At 46.9% G+C, this 21,766-nt stretch overlaps 2 protein-coding genes across 3 annotated transcripts in view; one reads left to right on the top strand and one right to left on the bottom strand.

Annotated features, from left to right (window-relative positions):
- Window positions 1-12,235, top strand: part of LOC116940816 (KAT8 regulatory NSL complex subunit 1-like) — a 47,305-nt gene extending 35,070 nt beyond the window's left edge. The window contains exons 7-14 of one of the 2 annotated variants that reach the window (XM_032951040.2): window positions 3,342-3,599; window positions 4,540-4,692; window positions 6,696-6,901; window positions 8,015-8,136; window positions 8,833-8,890; window positions 9,604-9,710; window positions 10,231-10,432; window positions 10,934-12,235. In XM_032951040.2, the coding sequence (XP_032806931.2) occupies window positions 3,342-3,599; window positions 4,540-4,692; window positions 6,696-6,901; window positions 8,015-8,136; window positions 8,833-8,890; window positions 9,604-9,710; window positions 10,231-10,432; window positions 10,934-11,428 (1,601 nt within the window). In that variant the 3' untranslated portion in view covers window positions 11,429-12,235. Of the gene's footprint in view, window positions 1-3,341; window positions 3,600-4,539; window positions 4,693-6,692; window positions 6,902-8,014; window positions 8,137-8,832; window positions 8,891-9,603; window positions 9,711-10,230; window positions 10,433-10,933 lie in introns of both variants that reach the window. The other variant, XM_032951039.2, reaches the window with a different exon arrangement.
- Window positions 12,236-13,778: 1,543 nt separating this feature from the next.
- Window positions 13,779-21,555, bottom strand: LOC116940818 (ribulose-phosphate 3-epimerase). Its single transcript, XM_032951041.2, has 6 exons — window positions 21,377-21,555; window positions 19,687-19,766; window positions 17,851-17,990; window positions 16,323-16,457; window positions 15,356-15,442; window positions 13,779-14,150 (listed from the first exon to the last, which is right to left on the bottom strand). The coding sequence occupies exons 1-6, from the start codon at window positions 21,499-21,501 to the stop codon at window positions 14,028-14,030; spliced, it is 690 nt and encodes a 229-aa protein (XP_032806932.1). The 5' UTR covers window positions 21,502-21,555; the 3' UTR covers window positions 13,779-14,027.
- Window positions 21,556-21,766: the final 211 nt, after the last annotated feature.

Here is a 21,766-nt window from a genome sequence, read left to right as displayed (position 1 = left end):
TTTTTTACTCCGACCTTGGAATTGATGATGTGGTCCTTTACGCTTCCCGCTCACGTCAATAAAATCCGGGCAGTGTGGCCTCCCTGCTTCATCGCTTGGTTTGATCCTTGCAATGCGGTGGGTAAATGTTACGTATCTGGCCGGCATGTTTCACTTGGCAAGCACCGTTGTACATTAAATAGACAAAATAATACGTCATGGTTTTATAAACGAGATTTCGTGACGCGGTTAGAAAGAGAGAGTTAGGCCACGTGTGTGCCGACACCATCAGCCAAATGTGCCAACTCACTAAAAATCAACCTGCAAATCGCTCAATTGGGAGAACACCTCAATCATCGCCTCGTCATTCCCGCCTCTGAAAATAGCACCTTCGTGATGACCCTGCGATCTAAGAGTTACACCAACACCCTGTGTACTAATGGTTGATGATAATAATGGATCCACTGTGATGCAGTAGAACTCAATGGCAATTGTCGCCAATAATATAAAAATGTGTTCTTTCAATCCGCGATTGTGCTTGTTCTCCACCCTTCTGCCTGGTGTCTGCACCCTAACTCCATCTCTTCTGATGTGGTAAAGAACACGTTTGCTGAACATGAAAGCATACCACACTCTTCTTTATTGTCCCTGGCAACAGATGCTTGCCACTGCCATTCGCTACATGAATTACCGCCGTTGGAATTTTCGCCATTGATTTCCTGTAACAAAAAATAACAACTCATTTACATTATTAAGCCGCTTTCAAGAATTGTTATTCCAGCCCCATTTACTCACTTGTCAAACGTGCCTCCCCTCATTTATTATCCATTGCAGTAGTAACAGCAACATTGATACTTGCTCTGCCGTGCTGGAGAAAAGGCTAGACAGTGCAATGATTCATATGCAAGGACTCCGACAGTGGTACACAAGGAGAGTTAAAAACAACTGGCCACATGCATTATTAATGCTGCCTTGTAACAGAGAGCACAGAAATCTGACGTTTTGGCCACTAGCCTTCTGCTTTGAAAACTAGTCCTTCTGCTCTGAAGGGTGCCCATTGCCGGAAATGTCAGCCATTCATGTATGTTTCTGTTATAAAGCACTGTTCATGTGCTTGTGTAAGGCTTGGACAACTTTAAATTATGTTTTACAGATAGAGTACATGCAAAATATTTAATAGGTTATTTCTCATTTCGCTTGAAGCAAAGGTTCCATTATTATAAACATTTGACAATTATTTACTGGTTTGTGAAGGTTTGCTTTGGCGTGTCTTGGGTTTTGCACAAGCTGGGATGGTCTTTCATGAGAAAACTGAGAGAATGTTTTTTTTGCATTTGTGACATTCAAGGGCACTGTCACGACGCGATTCTGAATCGCACTGCCCCAATGTGCGTAGTTGGGGAAGCTTTGAAGCGGACACGACCAGCGAGCTCTCCGTCACGTTCACTTCTGCCATCCACATCAAATGCACGAGGGGGTTTATGCAACGCTTACACCGATCCAGACCCGAAGTAGATGCGCACCCCTGTTCACAAAGGGGACCCGTAACTTCATCTGTCGTGGAACACGTACACCGTGGGAACTCCATAGCTGTGCACGTAACTTCACGACGAGGACGGCTTGAAATCAGTGGCGGCTGCTCGTTGTCTACCAGCTGTATTCTGGGGGATGTTAGCGGTCAATCATCACAGGAGATTGCAGCTGCCGCATTGCTCTGGATTGGTAATGTTTTTTATTTATGTGGGACGTATCTGTGAGGGGCTTTGGTAGCGCGCTCACCACTTGTTCCGTAGGTTCGCGGTTCGAATCCAGCGGCCGCCCTGGTTATTACTGCGGGTGTAACATCCGTTATAATACTACACACCGTCTGCTTCACAGATCTGACGTACGTGGTGTAAGCCGATTGTTTTATTTGAACAAAAAAAGTTTACTCTGGCAGATAATAAAACCTGCTATGCAATTTTACTTTCTAAAATCTCTGTCTTTTCCCCCTCAATGATATACCGATTGTGCTACCCCCCACGTGTTCAAGAACAGACTGGGATATGCATAATTCTTCTAAAATCATACAAGGCAATGTTTGAATGCTCAAAAATGGGCATTGAGTCGGTGTACATCTTCTGTTAAAAGCCCCCTGAGTTAGTGGTGGAAATTCCACATTCCTATAGCGGAGGGGTGGGGGGTGGGTAAGTAGTTTCATAGGATAACCACTGTTTAAAATGGTTCCTCGTTGTTGTTGTTTTTTATCAAACCTCTGTATATGTGGCCCAGAGGGATGTTGGACTGAGTGAACCCCCAACGAGGATTTAAAATTTTGCAACATTTCGATTGTGCGCCTGTCGCTCCACCCGCTAAGCCGCTTGGCCAAAATCTCTTCAATTGACCTTCACAGTAGGAGGCAGCACCACCACCACCACCACCCTGTTCCAGAGACACATGTTTGTCACGTGGCAGTCAAATCGATATTTTAGTATCTCACAAGTTGGAATTTAGCCAAATCAGGTGTTCCGCGAAATCTATTTTACGTGCTGTTATTGGTGATGGGGCTGAGAGCCACAAACTCACAACCCGCGAACCCAGCTTAAGGTGGCTGCCTGGATCTGAACCCAGAATTGCATTCATTCAGCGGTGCCAGCTCCGATCTCCTAGCCACGGAACTCCTCCGCCTTCACTGTATTTTTCTTTTATAAACAAACAAGTTCTGTAAGAAGTTAAAACACCTAACTTAAACCTTTTGCAAGGACTCATGTCTGCATTAACCACAGACACTTGTGGTGAAAAGACAAACAAAACATGCTCTGAAAGTATATGCATTATATTCTTGGTTCTTTCGGTAAAATCACGTAGAAGGGAAACAGTACAATAATGCATTGTCTTTGAAACTGATTGGTCCACACCAGAGGCTGCTTTCTTTAGTGCCTAGTCTCACACGGTGTCAGACCAGAGGATGCCAAACGGCGAACAGCACAAAGACAATGCCACTATCAGGACAACGAGAGCTCGGGGTGAGCAGCTACATCATGGGACCTCCCTTGCCAGTGTCAATATATAAGGAGGTCCCATGATGAAACAAGTTCTGTTTTAGCCCCAAAAATATGAAATAATAATCTCAGAGCAATCAGCCAGTTGGCCTTCAAGAGCAATGTTTTTTACAATTGCATGCTGTTTGAACACACTGCCAATACAGCGCTTCATATTGTGATGATGGTGGTGAAATTGATGCTTTTTTGCTTGTGGACGACATCCAAGACAATTCCTGGTTCTTTTTCATTTAATTGAACCCTTGACATTTTTTTATTTTATGTTCTGTTCTACTTGGCGGAAGTGCAAATAATTGACCGAAGGCAACTTCTCCTTTGCAGATATCCCTCTACACCTGCACTTCCAGAGTCTGATGAAGCGCGCCGAGTGGCACGAGCGGATGAATCCCAAACCCAAAGTGCCAGCCAGCAGCAGCAGCAGCAACAACAGCAGCAGCAACAACAACAACAGCAGCAGCAGCAGCAGCAACAACAACAACAAGAGGCCAACAGGCGTCCCACGACCGTGGACAGCCTCGCCAGGCAGCCCTGCCGAGCGCAAGCAGCGCCACAAACCTGACGCCTCCCTGCTGACCACCAGTGAGCTTGGGGGGGCGGGCAAAGTGTTGGGTCGTTATCGCTCGGCACGATAAGTGTCGTTGCGAATTCGCCTGATAAAGCTGCTTGCAATCGCCAGCGAAATGTCACAGTACTCCAATTGTAAATGTTGTGGGCTTACTCTGCAATGCATCGGTGTGCTGAAGTAATAACTTGTCACGTTTTGTTTACGTGACAGACTTACCAATTGGCTGCGTCAGATAGTGGTGGGTTAATGACACGCATTTTTACTCACGTGATCCAACAACCCCCCCCCCCCCCTTTATTATGGACACGACAGTGGTGAGACTACAGCCACGGTCCTCTGCTCAGCACCTCGCCAGTCCCCCCGTGTTTGACAGCAGGGTGTCCACACGTGCGTACACTCTTGTCCCGTGGCTCCATTTACATTTTCGGCACTTACTGAACTTGTGTCGCGCCATGGTCGTTGCAGTTTGACTGTGGAGATGGGTGTTGCCCACGGTCTCGTAGTGTTCAGTGTCTTAGCTCAAGAGTCGTAGAGCCAGTCTGATAGACAAGCCACAGGGAATGTCTGCGCAGCCACCACGGGAGAATTGTATCTTGGTATGAGGAGAAGCACAAGTGCTTTGTCTCGTATGCGTGACGTTTCCTGGCTGTGGGCATCAAGGTCACAATCTCCTGGCTTGGCAGTACAGCAAGTGGGTTAATTTTCACCTGTACAGGGATTGTGTTATCCCACTCTTGTTCTGTGGGGTTTCTCCAGGCACTTCCCTCCTACACATATAAACACTCATTTTCTGGAGCTGTCTAAATTTCCCAATACAGGGCCACAGAGTTTGCACTGCTTGGCAGCAAGTCTGGCTGCCTTCCTCCTTATCTTGTTGTCAAATCCAACCTTGTTCGAGATGCATTTTGCGATATAGAGTTGAGTTGACCAAGTTTGCTCTTTTCCACGGTGCAGAGTGCGACTGGAGTAAGGCATGCGTGGATCCGTCGCTGTGGCAGTACCTGGACAGTGTGGAGCGAGGGCTTTCACCGCTGGACTCCTTGGATACAGATGGGGAGGACGGTGGCCACTTCAAGAAAAGGAGGCGCTCTGGGCACAGCCCCCTCGGTGGGTATTGCATCTCTGTACATTTAAATCCGCTGCTAGTCTGCCTCTCCATGTGATAAAACTACACATCACCAGTGTAGTCACCCAGGGAAAATCTTCTGTTGACACCGCGGTGCCTTTTTGTCGGCATGCCTCTGAAACAACGGGGATAGGTTACTGCCGCGTAGGTGTCTGCAGTTGCGCTGCGTGGCCCTCCGTTGTAGTTTTGAGGCAGCATTACGTAACCGTGGGGGGAACGTGAGCTGCTCAGGGCCTGCAGAAGCTCCCAGCGTGCCGGGTGAAGTGTTGAACATCGTGCCCAACGACGCTTGGCACAACCAGAACGTGCGAGAGCGATAGGAATATACTCGGTCTAAAACCCATTTGTTCGGTACAATTACGGGGCCACGGCTGAACATTCTCAACCCAGCATTTATGTTCAGTGCACAACATTGAATGTCGCAATCCTGGTTGAAACCCTGATCGTATAACGCTCACCTCTTTGCAGAAAGTTGTAATGCAGCAAACGCCATACATTGTTGGCGTCACTCGGAGCACAATCTCCCCAGGTGTGTCCACGCGTTGGCACGTCATGAAAACCTTGACTCACCACTGAGGGGGATTTGTAGAGCCGTGCCCCACACACGCCATCGTAAATCCAAACCACCCAAAAAAAGGGCCGAGTACAGAAGCCCTCTTTTATAAGAGGCATGGAGCTGCCCCTAAACCAGCCCGTGCAGCCGATGGTATGTCACTGGCCGCGTAGGTTTTGTGTTTGTGTTCACTGTGGCTTCTTTTTTGCCATCACACCTGGCGCACTAGGGGATCGGTGGACATTTAAACCCAGTGACTCACATAGTGAGACCGATGTCAGTATTAGGTTATTTATGTGAATAGACATCCATAATTTTGTTACTGTTATCTGCCAGCTGGCTCCGTTATGAACTCGGATAAGAGTGTTGGATGCACAGAACAAGGAGACTAAATATTAACAGATGGAGTTGTCCTTGACGCATCTTTGCATATGGTTAGGGTTACATTGGGAAAAGTTTATTTGATTGTCATCTTATTGCCTTGAGTTGTGGACACATTAAACAATACTGTTTACTCTAGCTTTGCCCCAGCGTTTCACACACATTTACACATCAGTTATTTAGACTAACAAAAATTGTCTCCTTTTCCTTTATGCATACTTACACTCTGTAAGTAAATTATAATTCATCACCATCATCATCCCTGGGTCGGTCCACTGCTGAATGAAGGCCTCCCCAAGTTACGGCCGTCTCTCACGATCTCGATGCAGCAGTCCACCTATCACGCGGACGCGAGCTGATTTCACCGCTCCATCTCCTTGGTGGTGCTACTCTCCGACATCTTCCATCCTTGGCTGCCACGGGTGCAGTCATTATCAAATTATGGCTAAAATAGTGGCTCACTTAAAATGAGCGTACCCAATGACAACACATTTTGCAGCTTCATATGAAATGTTTAGCCGACAGTACCCTATGTCGATGATAAATTCGATCATGGAAAGTCCTAAGAAACGATTGATCAATACATTGGCATGTAAACGTGAAATACTTGTAGGGTGGTGGAGGGTTATTGACAATTATGGCATAAAACTACCACTTGACCCAAAACTACCACCTGGCCTAATCCAACACACAAATATGGATCATATGGATCAGGAAATTACTTTTAAATAATATTAATTCCATCTGAGTCCAGGTCACCAGAATTTCTCTGCCTTGCGACACAGAGTGGGTTAGAGGTGTTGGTGGCAAGCAGGTGAGCGACGCTGCACTTTTGTATAATAAATTTAGCATTAATTTATTTACTCATATTTAGTGACTTGCTTACCATTTTCTCTATTCTGCACTCTTATCTTATTTTTGTATTGTGTGCCGTTGTAACTCGCTAACCCGCCCCATACTGGATATCTGTGAAAGAGCTTTACAGCTCTTCGGATTCCTCCCTGAAGTCTAAACAAAGATTTTCATGATTCTGTGTTTTTTCCGCAGCAGCGGGCAGCAAGAGGCAGCGTGGCGGGGTGCGGAGTCGGAGCCTCACCCTGGGGGAGTCCCCCGAGGGCACGGCGGCGGTGGTGACGGTGCCGCCGCTGCGCCAGGCCTACACGCCCGTGCCGGCCGACGCGTCGCCCGCGCCACCCACGCTGCCCTTGGCCAGCGCGTACGCCCACACGTCCGCTGCTACGCCCACGTCCACGCAGGTAGTGCCCTGGCGTGCACGCCGCTTGTATCGTATTCCCCCCCTCTCCGATTTAGAAGATGCTCCGGAGAGTACATAAACACTTTTTGGGTTGGATCACCGCCACCAGACACAGCCAATTCGTAAGGGGTTTGTCACGTAAACAAAACCTGCTAATTGGTTACTACTTCAGCACACCGGTGTGTTAGAGAGTAAACCCGCAACGTTTACAATTTGAGAGTTCGGCCTTATTGGGCAATACGAATGCAGTGCGCTGTATCGTCATCACTTGTAAATTATAAACACCATCTGAGCCACTCCGTGCTCATTCCCTTGAGGCTGTTTTAATAATTTGGAGTGTGCCAGCAGCAGAGGGCATAATTCCGTGCAGGGCGAAGACGGCCGCGATAGGTTGCAAGGCGATTTTACGGCCCTCTCACCTGGACCGTGTCCAGCACGGTGCCGCAGCGCTTGCACAGTGGCGACTCAGCCCTGCTAGTGCCAGTGGCCATCGCTCACCAGGCCTCTGGCTCTCGCTTGGTTGCCTTTGTTCTGGCAGTCTGGGACGCGGTCAACAACGATCCCAAATGTGGCTTTTCTTGACCTTGGGAAAGTCTTGTGCTCATGGCACACGTGTCAAATTGTGAATCACATAAAGCATTTACAACCTATGCAAATTGTATGTTAATACACGGTTATGCTAATACAGGCTACAAAATAATGAGTTGAAGAATTGAATCGTGACCCCAGATGACTATATATATCCGCCAGGTTTGAACTCTTATTTGCCTTGTGCACAGAGTGAGAAATAGTGAGCATAGTGTGAGGGTGTTATTGTATTTGCAATAGCCGCTAAAGAGTTCTCAACACGATTAAACACTTCTTAGATGAGTTCCATGCCCCAATACAAATGTTTGCCCCCTGAGCCATCGGGTCACTTAAATATGAACAATTTTTTGGGTTATTTTATAAAACGATTGTTATGCCTGATTAATTTATTCCAGGAGGCGCAACAAGTTGCCAGTTCGTAACATTAATTGAGATGTTATCATTTGCCGTTTCTCAATGTGACTGATATTATGAGACTCTCCCCCTCTGGGAGAAAATAATTAAAGTTTCACTGTGGCGTGGTCAGGCTTCTGCTCGGCGACGGAGGGTGGAGAACTCCTTCGATATCAACAACATCGTCATCCCGCTGTCCATGGCTGCGTTTGCCCACGTGGAGAAGATCCAGTACAAGGAGATTCTCACTCCTGGGTGAGTTTTCCTTCTGTGTACATCATTTACACCCCTAACTGGTCAGCTTGAAAGTAGGATTTTGTTTTTTTTACATCCTGTGAGCAGAATCATTAATTTCCAGCAAGCGGCCGCTTTCAAAAGTAACGTTATGTACAGGCGGTCTCCGGATTTACGACGGTCATATTTACAACAATCCACAGTTACGACGTTCATGCAATGCCACCAAGAACGATTCATGATGCAGGGAATAGATTTACGAAGCATCGTCCGATTTGATTCCGAACGCATTCGAACCGAGTCAGTCTGGTTTCCCATGTGACTTGGCGCGGAGCTCTTGTTATTCTCAGGAGTTTTTTGTGGGATTTTATTTTTTTAACCTATTAAAGTCTGTTAAATACGGCCGATGAAAGGAAAAACGCATCGGCAAGTGATGTTTCTCCTGTTTCTACCGTCTGTGGGAAAACGGGGTCCGGTTTACAACGATCCGATTTACGATGACGAGGTTTACAGGAACGTGTTGTGACGTCGTAGAAGTGAAGACGGCCTCTAGTAGCGGCGGTGTCTCCAAATGACAAGTATTCCTCCTGAAGCGGTCTGTGTGATGGGCCTGTCAGCGCACGAACCCCTTGGCACTTCTGTCCGTGGCCGAGTGCTTCTGGGAGTGGATTGCGGTCGTTGGTCGTCGATCCCGAGCACCCTGTCGTGTGTTTGCAGGTGGCGTGAGCTGGGATTTGAGAATGAGGGGCCAGACATTGAGGAGGAAGCTGAAGAGGTATCACACTTTGAAGCTCTAAAATTTTAGCTTTCTTTTCGGATTTATTAATAAATTATGTATTTACTCTTTAAGTTTTTCAAGAAGCCAGTTTCTTGAGCTAATTCCATAAGAATGTTTCTCATTCGAGTCAATTGTGCCGTCATTCCAACCAAAATGCAGTCGAGTGACCATTCCCATTGCTCTCTGAGTTGTACCCAGATTGGTTGTTTGAAAAAATGAATACATTTTGAACATGTCATTGATTTTAGGCAATCACATATAAAAATCGTAGGTACTTGTACATTATTTTATGTAATTTGATCACCCGGACGTGGTGACAGCAACTATCTATTGGCTGTTGTGGACCTCTTGCCAAGCCATTGCCATTTTAGGTGCTAAGGTTGGAGCAGAGGGAAATAATTTTTGGGGATTATATTTTTAAAATACATTTTTGCTACAGTATTCCCTCGAGCCTCCGGCCACCCACTCACTCAATATCTAACCCAAAACACCTCTTATAGATCATTACGATGGTTTAAACTATTTCAACTGAACTTTTTTTTACTTACGCAAGCAGCGGTGCTCATTTGTAGACATTGCGCAACGTGAGCAGCAACACCTTTTTGTGCGAGAGCCGTCGGGATGGCCGTACAGGAACCGCCGGTCAGCCCGTGCCCGGCTCGGCGTGCTGTGCTGAGAGAAACGCGCTGCTTCGTGCTGTCATCTGCTAGGTGGAGGACGTTTCGGACGAGTCGTTTGCCGATCGCCACGCCCGGTTTGAGCAGATGGAGAAGACGCGATGGTGCTTCTGGTCGCCCGCCATTCACCGCCGCACTCGGTAGAGACTCGATCGCGAGCGCTGCCATTGTGACCGGCAACTTATCTCTGTTATTAAATAGCTATAACATTCTTAACTCACAGTCACGTCTGTGCACGTCCGATTGGCGCGGACGGCTACGTACGGTGCAAAGGAAGTTCTTCGTACATTGTGCGTGCATTGCACTCGTAAACGTGTCGGGAAAAAGTCATCCCAAAGAAGGTTTGTTAAGCCAAAAAAACAATACTCAACCTGTCACGTGACCTCACTGCCCCCATCGTGGTTTATCTCTGCACAAATAATAATACAAGTTTAAAAAAAAATACATTTGTGAAAATGTTTAAACCCTCCTTGATTATAGCTCACCTACTGTACTGGAGTCTCGTCACAAGACAATGGTGTGCATTTCATATCCTGAAACCTGGTCGCACGGTCACGTATTAAACTTTGGCCTTGCTGCGAGGGCGACATGCTCTCACCCACGCTGCCACAGCCCGACGCCTTGCCAATGCGTGCCTCTCCGCCGCATCCACACCCACAGATCTTTCAACAAGAGCACGTCGGAGGGGCGCTGCACGCCCCAGCCCCCGTCACCCGATGTGTCCGTGTCGGGAGGCGGCAGCAACCACCACGCTGGGCTCAACGCAGAGCAGCACCGCTCCGCCGATCGGAGCCTCCGCGATTCCTTCTACGAGTCCACGCGCTCCTCCACGCCAGATATGTGCTCCGAAGAAGTCTTCTTGGTACGTGTGCGCAAGCACGAGAGCGCGGCGTGCCGGTGAATAGCACGACGTGTTATAGCCCACGGCGTGTGCCTTGCCTGTGTAACAGGTGTAGCTTGGTTGGCTTGCCTGGATGAAATCACCGAATTTGCTCTCCCTGATAACCTCATTCAGTTAGGTTCATTTGCAGCAAGTGTCCACTGGTTGTCCTGTAGCCACACCCCACTGGGTAATCCTAGCCAGGGACACGCCCAGCACTTTGCAGTGTTGGACTGCAAAGAGGCGAGGGATGACTATTTGACTCCTGTCCGGCTCTGTCTCGCCAAAAGGACTTTGGACAAAGTCCAGTCGCACACGAGCAATCGCATTTTATTTTGAGCTCCATCTAGCGGAGGCCTTTCCGTTACCAGCGGTGCAAGAAAGTAATTTGAGTCCTAACGATTTTCTTGCACATACATTCGTAAGGTAAACAAGCCCAGTATATCGGTACTAATGGGCTGGCGTGTCTGCATCTGCTGGCAGGTGGTGCAGCCTTGGGAGAAGAGAGCCTTCCCGTTGCGCGAACAAGAAGAGATCGCCCTGGCAGACGGCGATTGCAACCACAGCGACGAGCGGCGCTCTGCCTCGCCCACACAGCAGTTCCATCGCCATCCGCCGCCGCCGTCCACCGGCAACTCCGAGGAGCCCTCCGCCGCAGCGCCGCCTCCGTACGTCGCAGAGCGGGACGGCGCCGCGCCACCGCCCAGGGAGGAGCGGAGGCCGGCGAAGCGCAGCTTGCGCTCCGCCTCCGCGCGGCAACCGTCGGGGGGAGGGGGCCACGAGAGAGCGTTGGCGCCGCACGACGGCAAAACCGCGGAGCCGCGGAGTCGCAGCGCGGCCGGCTCCGTGGGCCCGACGAGCGGCGACGATGATAATAATAATAATTACCACACGCCAAGCGGCCGCACGAGAGCGGGCGATGGAAAGTCGCGGAACTCCATTGTGCTGAGGGCGGGGAGACGAACAAACTCGCACTGACGCCGGCTCCGCTTGTGTCTCTGTTGGGTTGTAACCGGCCAGCATGAGCAGCACCTGTACACAGCAGGCCTGTGCATGGCTCTCCTGTTCAATGACAATGATATCGACGAATGCTGCTGTTTCTCTGGAATGATGGGGCTCTCACGTTTGTAATGAAGCCGACGCGATGCACAATTTTAGGATTGTTTCCATGTATGAAAAGAAAAATGTACATTTGAAAAAATAAATGTTAATACTGTGCAAATAACGAGAAATATAAAAATAAATGTTTCACACCCAGTTTAAATTGTTTGGACGAACTTTGGAATAGCTCTTACTTGCCAAACTTTTGTTTAAACCAAGTATTTCACGTCTTGTCGTCTGTCTCCTTCCATCGTTGTTGGGACTGGTGGGATGATGGGTGTTAAGGGGGTTTGAAATGTGCACTAAGTGTGTTAATGATCTATTTACCACAGCGTTTATCCGCCTTGCTCTGCATATATCACAACAGGGATATCTGCCCTTTTGTATAATACGTAGAATAAACAATCGTTCTTATTTTACTCAATAGGTGCAAGAATTGGCAATCTTTTGGAAGATATTTTTTAAAAATTGTCACTCGTAGAATAATCATTGCCTTTGTACATATGGAGTTTGCATTTGTACCCACGTTAGATATGTAGGATATGTAATTGTTATGTATATATTATAACCTCCCTGTTCTCTCAGGGAGCCTGGCATTGTAACTTCTGTGACTTTACACCACCTGAATGTTCAGTATACAGTACTGTGCTTACAAAAATAATTAAAAACACCACGACTCTTAAAGCCATCTCTTGGAGTTGTTCTTGCAGTTTTTCTGCATGCATTCCATTAGCAATTGGTACACTCCTGTAAAGTAAATATGCAAAGCTTTGCAGAAACAATTGGAGCAGCGAACAGCTCCGTCGTTTACCCACGAGTACTTTAGGTATCCCAGGCTTACATTTATCAGCATTTTGCCATGTTTGTGCTTACATGGTAATATATATTTTTAAATGTAGACATTGCAATGTAGGGATGTAGTTTTATATACAAAACTATACACATGCTTGTGGACTCAAGGCTGACATTGACATGGAAGGATTTAGAACACACCTGCACACAGGACATCCAATACCACGTGGCCCTCTTGCCATTCTATTTGGCTGCAGCCCACTCAAGAGGAGCACGAGTCTCAAACTAATCTGTTATTGAGCTTAGAGTTTAAGCCTGCATACAAGTGTGGGTGTGCCCATAAAAGAGATCTCTAAAGCCTTGAGAACGGTCAGCCTCTCCCATCCACAGCTTAATACAACTCCACCTTGTACCAAGACTTCTGTCATCCAGTGAAATTGAAATTCAACCTGGCTTATTGTTCAGGAAACTAGCGTTTTAGATCAACATGCATTGATGCGTGAACATGATCCGGTTAGCCTAAAGAGAGCATTGTTATATTTGCTCTAAGACCCATTCTCCAAAAGTCATTTTTCAGAGCTCTCCATAGCTGTACTCAAGGATGATCCATAGCAGGTTGCTCCATAGCATCCTTGATTACTGCAGCACCACGAGTGGCATCTCTTTGGGCCTAACTCAAGCAGTTTTGGAAAATACAATTTTCTCATCAACATTTTTATTGATTAGTCACACCAGCTGTACTTATTAGGTTTTCATGGATTTCTCCCTGGTGTTGGCAGATGAACATCGAATGGGCTTGGAGAATTCACTGCCCATCTGAAAAGACCTGACAATTGTGCTGTAGGCTTCATACAAAACAGGTGATCACAGGTGTTGGGGGGTACAGATGTCTACACAACGGCATTGGCAGATTGCAGGTTTTTAGAGCAGTACCAAGTGGCAGTTTAATGGGTTCATTTTCCCCACGTTGTGAATTAATGCTGTCGGGATGGAAAAAAACTTGCATCTTGATAGCCAAAACAAATGACAGAATTCAGGTTGCTGGCTCCTGGTTTGTGTGGTTGAAATTTTTCAATATTTACCCCAATTGTGCAATCGGCGTTACGTCACGAAACGAACAGCAGCACAACTTTTCACTTTGGAGAACAATCCACGGAAGCGGATATCAAAAGTCACTTCAACTTTGTAAATTAGCAGTTATCACGGGTGATTCGTTACTTAAGGAGTAAAAATTTATCTGATTTTAATTCTGATGACCATGACAAGCGTTTTCCAGGTCAAGCAAATATTAGGCAAGTAGCGGACTGGCACACTACAGAGGCTGTATGTGTATGCATTCAGACAAGCTAAATTTAGATTCAATTGGACAATTAAATGAACACTGGATAAAAACAAAGAATGTAGTTAAAGAAAATCACTCATTGAAAGACTGAAACAGCTTCAAATTCCTTTAGTCAAGTTTTGCGTCACAATCTCGAAAATCAGTATTTAATATTTTTACAATATCTGCCACTTTACTCCAAACCAAAGGGAATGTACATTTGCAAATTCAGTTCGATTAAATTTAAGAACAAACTAAAGCAAATTTATTTTCACGTATCAATTAGGAATGACTCGATAAATCGCGTTTGGCAGTCCAAGAGGAAGCCCGGTGCGTGGCCCGGGTCATCCTGCGACTTGCCACTCATCGGTCCAGCATGTGCTTCACGATGGCCTCGTTCACCACGTCCTTCAGGTTCCTGATGACGGAGCGCGGGTCGTCGCTCTTCATGATCGCACTGCCCGACACAATCATGTTTGCTCCAGCCTGCAAGATGCACACACGCACACACAACACGTAGCGCACGCAGGTGCTCATCACAGCCCAACGTTGTCACACATTTGTCTTTAATACTTCATATCCAATAATATATTCAGGGATGCTGCCATGGTTTAATTTGTACAGCCTTGTGGCTCCATTAGTTTAAATGTATCGATTGTAAATAATTGACGAATTGTTAAACTGCCTCGTGAATGCAAAGTCAGGAAGTTGGTCAAGATATTTCATGGAAGGAGAAACGGACATCACCTACAATCAGACCAAACATGGTAGTAATCCCAATATCATTACACAGCAAGCGAAGCAAATGACAAAGGCTGAACCGGGCAGTTTACGCTGAATTGCAAATTGGCCCCTAGGCGGTACAGAAGACATCCGCACAGTAGGAATACAAGGTGCAAATTGGGTACCCAAAATGGCAATGAGGACCAACTTGAGGTGTGACGACTGATTGTGGCATGGCGAAACTCAGTCTGTAGTTTGAGCTTCGAGTCACAATTGCGGAAGCATGCCAGCAGCGCTTGGGATTCCGTGAAGTTACAATTCCATGGCCTGATTATGCTTGGTAAGGTACACGATTACTGTTAACCATGTGCAGTACCTGGTACCCATTAGTGGGCCGAGTTAAGCTAAGGCCAAAGTAAGGTTCAGATATCGATTTCAAATAATGAACCAGAGTTGCACAGAATGTAGTGCAAAGTACTAATTACTATGTATGTAAAACTGCTTTTGCATCATACGTAGCCAACCGTGCGATGCCACCTCTCCAAAATATACAAAATAAGTAATCCTAGACACACATCTCATATATAACCACACCTGAAATTATACAAATAAAAGGCACTTGAACCATATTCATGCACAAATTAAAAAATCTCCCACAGCCTGTAAGGGACTGTTGGGAGCAAATGCCGTTATAACGAACACCTATTAAAGCAGCCACAGCACAAGAAAGGCTGTTGTGGCAAGCGCCAGGCCCGGCCGCATTTGCCTCCTCAACACTTGAGGTTTATACGCTGCAATAAGTACTAATTTGAGGCCAAGTCAATCAAGAGGAGGCCCAGGACAGAGTTCAGATATTCAAACACTCAAGTCAGCAGGTTCGTAGCACAGTGCACCAAACCACCATGCAATCGTGTGCACGCACACAAACGGGCGTGCACGCGCACAGGCACACACACACCGCCGTGTACCTCTGCACACTTGTGGATTGTGTCAGGCCCCACGCCACCATCCACCTCGATGTCAAGAGATGGGAACTGGGAGCGAAGCCACTGCACCTGCGGACCAAGGGAAGCACGCCCACTAAATTAGAGAGAGCGAGCGAGCGAGTCCCCTGGCAACTAAATCTACTCACTGCGGCAGGGCGCTGGCGCGGCGTTGACACTCGTGCCTCGCAGCAAGAAGCCCTTGGGTTTTGATTCCCGACTCTGGGCCCCATATGGTGTGGAGTTTGTACATCACCCCCCCCCCCTGTTCTGCAAGAGTTACCACAGAGTTCATCGAATTCCTCCCAGTGCTAAACCGTACAATGTAATTGGTAGTAACTAGAACATGCCAATGCAGAAAGTTACCAGCCGATTATTAACTGGCATCAAACGTAACACCGCCCCCCCCCCCCTACTGCGAACACTTGGCAGGACCCTCCTAAAAAAAGTCTTAACACTCTGTGAGGCTATCCTAGGTAAAAAAAAGTGTAAATGATAATACAAACCTATATTTTACAAACTCTGGAGGATGCCATCATAAGATATTGTTTAAATGTCGAGGCGACATAAAGCAAACGTCATGCATGAAATTGAAACGAAAACAACGTACTGCACTCAGGCCATGTGCTGTATTTGCATTAATGTGTTACTGCTCTCAGAAACATGCTCAAGTGGTATTATTATTCATAAACAAACGTCAGCAATGCAGTAATAGGTTGCCAGATGGCATAATAATCGGAACATTCTGAGATAACTGGCAATCACCAGTTTACTTAGCCTATCTTCCCTCGAGGGAAGAAAAAGGAAAGCCTGCACTTCTGGCAAGATTGTTGCATCTAAAGTTCTTAAAATTACATTCTACTTATGAATATACACGATGGGAAGCTTCCAAATGCAAACAGACAAATGATTTTGTTATCTGGAGGGTGCAGGGTGTGCAGATGCTGCTAACCTTGGGCATCATGTCTTCCATGAATGACTGCCCTCCGAAGCCAGGCTCCACAGTCATCACCAGCACCATATCCACCTGGGAAGCCCAGGGTGCCAGCTGCTGCACAGTGGTGCCTGGCTTGATGGCCAGACCCGCCTGCGAAGTAGCCCACACATTTCGTATGACAGCCTCGACATTACATGTAAATTGCACCTCCTAGCAAAGACTTGTAGATTTAAAAAAATCTCAATTTTTTAATCGACAATTTTGGTTATTTTCCAATTTTCGGATGATATACATGAACTAATAATTTAACGAGTCCTCATGCTCACAAAAGTGATATCACCCGATGCCATGTGAGACCACGTTCGGTGGGAAAAGCACAGAAGTTATTTAATATTTGCGAGGCCACTTCGTGACGTCGTACTTTTGGATCCGGATCGTACCTAGGTACGATTAAAAAAAATGTTGGGAGTGGTCTGAAAAATGTGAACATCCAATTCCCTGAAAGGAAAAGCAACCAACGCTGATAAGCATGACTGCGTGTGTGTGTATGGGGAACGGTAATGTAGTAAGCGTGCTACGCTACGAACCTGGCGACCCGGGTTTGTATCCTGCTCACGGCCAACACCGGTGACAATTATCTAAACTGGTCCTGGGCCTCCCCTAGGTCGACTCAGCCTCAAATGAATACCTGGTGCGATGTGTAAACATCGCCACTAGTCAGCCAGGCGTGGTGTTGGCCACCCACCCCCTCGTGTATCGTGCCGGCCTTCATAGGTGCTCGCTAACAGCACTTGCCCCAGCAGTCTGTTAAGGCTATAACGGGCGGGTGGGTTGCAGGCCAGTTTACTGCAAGCCCTTGGTCTGAACAGGGCTCAGCAACCAGCGCACAACCAATTGATTCCGGAGATGATTATAGGAACATTTAGACTCATCAAGCCACCCTGGTAATTTGGGTACCACTTTCACTGGGGTTTGTTTTGCTACCCGAGCACATTGCAAGTCGTTTACGATTCTCAAGATTGGTTAGAGGATATGTACGTGATTCTGAAACAACAAAAACATCTGGGCTGCGCTTGAAAAAAAGAACACACTGCCCATGTGTGGACCATCGTGGTTAAGGTATTGGTTTAAACAGTTAATCATTTCCAAATGAAACACTTTGCCAAAAAAAACAGACCCATTTAGCAGAATCCTAATTACCCCAAATTTAGTTGCGCAGAGATGCACACAGCACAGATCTGATAAAGCTGCACAACCCCTTGCTCATCACCCTCAATCCCATTAATTTGGTTTGTGCCATAAGCGCTGGGCGTCTGCCCGGTACAAAATAACAACTTAAGCTTTTTAAGTAAATAACCCTTTATTACCAAACTCTCGTAGCAGACATCCACCAAGGTGGAAATGGTTATTTAAAATCCTTTTATCCGTTTTGAAATTGTTCAAAGTGAAGATTTTTAGCTGTACTTAGGGGACATTTTGTTGAAAGTTAAGTGCGTGATTATGGGTCAGCATGACCAGCTGCAAGTGTGGATGCGCAGGGTACCTTCATGCCATTGTCACGGATGACCTTGATGAGTGGCCCAGGGCCCTGAATGGCCTCCAAGTGGAAAGTGTACTGGTTTGCTCCTGCTGCGGCCATGGGCTTTACCCACTGCTCTGGCCGGGCCACCATCATGTGCATGTCTAAACATGCCACGCACACAAATAACACAAGACAAATATCCCCCTCATAGCCTCAACAGAATTTTGGGGCAAGCGCTGTTAGCGAGCAGCTATGAAAGCCGGCACAGCATATGAGGTGGTGGGTAGCCAGGACCATGCCTGACCACCTTTGTCTCCCTGCACCATACATAGACAATCGATTAGCATGGTTGGCTACGTACGGGACGAAAGAAGTTCAACATAACACACACAAATCAGACACCAAAAACATGCACACACCGCCATGAGTGTAATCAAGGACAAGGATCTCTCATTATATAGCCTACACACAGGCCGCTGTAGCCCAATCATGTTTGTAATGCCCGTGTCAGAAGTATGCCTGGGCTGCAGTCCAGAAGGACACATTCTAGACAGCCACACTATCACTATCACTCACAGACCTGCATTGCCACAGGATATCTCAACAAACACTTGTGAGCTGATGTCATCACTCATTCTCCATGGTGACGGTCATATCTGGTGTTTTTCTCTGCTCTGGCTGCCATTATATTCCACCAGTCTCCTTGCTTGTGGCTAATATCATCCCTTATCCTGGCCAAGCCAACTTACTTTCCTTACCAGTCAATATGATGTCCCGGATTTGTGTTCGTTGCCTGCACCGAATGTTCTACTTTCCTTCTGAGTGTAATTCTAAGCATGCGCTTCTCTATGATTCTTTGAAGCATGTTCAGCTTATGCTTGGGTTTCTTTGTCAGAGTCCATGCCTTTGGTGCATATCATTGTAGATACCATGTAATGAATGTACACATTGGTATGTAGCCTTCATTAATCAATTTAGTTTCTTTATTTCACGAGAACAATCCTAACCTGCCTTCAACAATTGCCCTATTTGTATATTTTCTGCTGTGTTTTCCAATTGCATCTTTCCAAAAATGTGACGCAAAATGAAACATTTACATTACCTAAATGAATAACTTTAATTCCAGCACAGCGTTTCCTTCCAAGCTTATGCGGAGATAGGCTGACCCGGTACATCAGTTTTCTTAATAAAACCCATTATTTCTAATAAGATAAAAATTTGCCAATTCACAGCTTGCAATATTATTTATACAGAACTGCTTTTTGTTACATTAAAAGTCACAATCCAATGCCACAGTATTTACCCTACAGCAAAGAAGTAAACTGGAACAGCCTGGCATGTGACGTTTCTACGCACCATGCAGACGCGGCAAACGAGTCGGCATGGCTCTGCAAGCAGTTTTTTGAGCTTTGAGAATGGGATTTTCAAACTTGTTTTAATTTTCATGTTTACCCAGCGAGGATAAACAAAACATCTACAGCATGTGAGAAAAGTAACTATGGGAAAAACAAAGTCTCAGTTAAACAAACCAATGGAAACGTTCAAAGATACATGAGGGACTGCGGCATTACGAAGAAAACAATTGATCGTGGTGGCCACTGTAGGCCTTTTGTCCATTGCATGCTTTCCAGACTCGGTTTTGACATCACCGCGTGATGTTATAATTTCCAGTCGTACGTTTCCCTCGTATTCCAGTGGCGAGCCAAAAAAACTAATCAATGACACGTATTGTTTAAACGATGCCCTTGTTCCAGTTAAGGTCAGCGGGTGAGAGGGCCCGATTCAGGTCACGCATGTGCAGGCGGGCGAGGGGGGACTCCATGTGGGGATCAAAAGGCATAAGCTGCTGCCACCGACCAAAGAAGGGCTCTGTTCCCAGCGACTTGCGCAGACACTCCACCACAGGGTGGCCAAACGTCAGGTTTGGCACGAAATGCCTGCAAGTGAGATGGTAGGGGGGTAAAGAAGACACGGAGCTCTCACATGCTGGCCCACAGCACTCCTGCCGCGAGCAGATAAGGAGTGCTAGTGCACACACACAACTTTAATTATGAAGACATTGTGGGCACGTGAATGGATCACCATTCACAGGGGGCAATAATATAGCAGGCTTAAGTAAGTAGAATATACACGAGTTAAATTGTCTCGTACAACTACAATAGAAACAAAGTACTGTAGATGTCAACGTTGATGAGGATGGATATTTACACCAAATAATATGCATCTTGATCCAATATGAAGCCCTTTGCTAAATAAGTCAATTACCGAGTTATTAAAATCGGCAAAGTAAAATTATTTGTAACATTTAAAATTAAAATATTTATCCAATGTCCACAAAACACCCAAATAGTATGTTGTGGTTGCTGGCATTGCACCGCTAGATATGGATACTGTTTTCGAGATTTGCATTTCAATGACAACACGTATTTATTTACAATCAAATATATACACCGAGGAATTGTCCATAAATTCGAAAAAGTATTTAGAGGAAACCAATGTTGACCACCAATTCAATGCTCAAACAAGACAGCTGACATTCTACAACCAGACTGCCTCATAAATAAAAAAAAACTTTGTTGCCGGTCTAAAGCAGAACAATTTTCACACTGTAATCTGGCTTCTCAACACTGCCGTCTCCTGGCCAGCAAACTTACAACACCTGGCAAGCCCCTGTGGTCACTCATCCAAACACTAACCAGGCTCTAAGCGGAGAGCTTGGAGAGTTACTACGAGTAACAAGCAGATCGTCGTTGGCTTGAGTTCTGCACAGGCTCAGCAATATTGGCATGAACTCCGATGCCATTTGCAACATTGTTAAGTAACGTATTGTACACCGAGCTCACTGCTAAACAGGCCACGCACTGAAAATGTGCGTTGTTGTGAGCCACAGATAGATGGGCCAATGAAGGCGGACTGGACAAATGGCGCTCCGGTCATTGTCAGTGAAGGCCGCACGCGCCGCAAACAGCTCCCACCAGCACCATCATCACCACCACTAGCACCAGCATCGCCACCACCAGCACCATCATCGCCACCACCACCACCGCCACCCACCATCATCGCCACCACCACCATCACGACCACCGCCACCAGCACCATCATCGCCGCCACCACCACCACCACCATCATCGCCACCACCACCACCACCCACCATCATCGCCACCATCACCACGACCACCACCCACCATCATCGCCACCACCACCACCAACCACCACAGTTTCGTCCTTCCTCCGCACCTCCGATTGGCACTGTTGGCTACGTACGGTGCGAAAGAAGCTCAACTTATAGTACATACCTCAACCAACTGGCCGTTATAAACCAAAATATTGGAGGCCTCGTCAGCGTAATCCACTCAAGACTACCACAACTACATCATCCTCGTCACAACCATCTTCACTCAAATCATCAACCACCATCATCATACTCTACCATCATCACCACGGATAACAACATCAACCACAACTACTGTACCACGACCACCATCAACACCGAGGGCACCCGCCACCTCTTCCCACGCTCGCCTCACCACCATCGCCACGAACCCACCCGTCCATGACGTCCAGGTGCAGGTAGTCGGCGCCGCACTCGAGCATGCGCCGGCATTCTGCCGCCAGGCAGCCGAGGTCGCTGTTGAGGATGGAGGGGCCCACGCGGGCCGAGTAGGCGGCCATGGTCGAGTCGCGGCCTCCACGCGCGCGCCTCCCCCCTCTATAAGCTCCGCCTCGTCGTTAGTCCCGCCCCCCTTTCTCCACGGGTCCCGCCCCCCCACGGGCCACGCCCCACTCCTCCACGGGCCCCGCCCCCGCCCTCAGCAGCATTGATTCAACATAATTGCAGATATACACGTTGGTTCTTTCGGTAAAGTCACGAGGGTAGAAAAATAAATCAAAATAAGGTGATGTATTATTTTTTATTTTCTTTTATTTTTCTACCTAC

This window comes from Petromyzon marinus, chromosome 10 (assembly GCF_048934315.1).
Source record: "Petromyzon marinus isolate PM22_M1 ecotype Great Lakes invasive population chromosome 10, UKy_Petmar_22M1.pri1.0, whole genome shotgun sequence".
Taxonomy (NCBI): domain Eukaryota; kingdom Metazoa; phylum Chordata; class Hyperoartia; order Petromyzontiformes; family Petromyzontidae; genus Petromyzon; species Petromyzon marinus.
The sequence above is the reverse complement of the archived record's forward strand: the minus strand, read 5'-3'. Positions and strand labels throughout refer to the sequence as shown.

Coding starts and splice junctions, on each gene's coding strand:
- LOC116940818 (XM_032951041.2), bottom strand. CDS start 21,501: ATGGCCGCCTACTCGGCCCGCGTGGGCCCCTCCATCCTCAACAGCGAC. Junction 19,767..21,376: donor CACCTGGACGTCATGGACGG/GTGGGTTCGTGG, acceptor TCTCACTTGCAG/GCATTTCGTGCCAAACCTGA. Junction 14,151..15,355: donor CAATCCACAAGTGTGCAGAG/GTACACGGCGGT, acceptor TGCATCTTGCAG/GCTGGAGCAAACATGATTGT.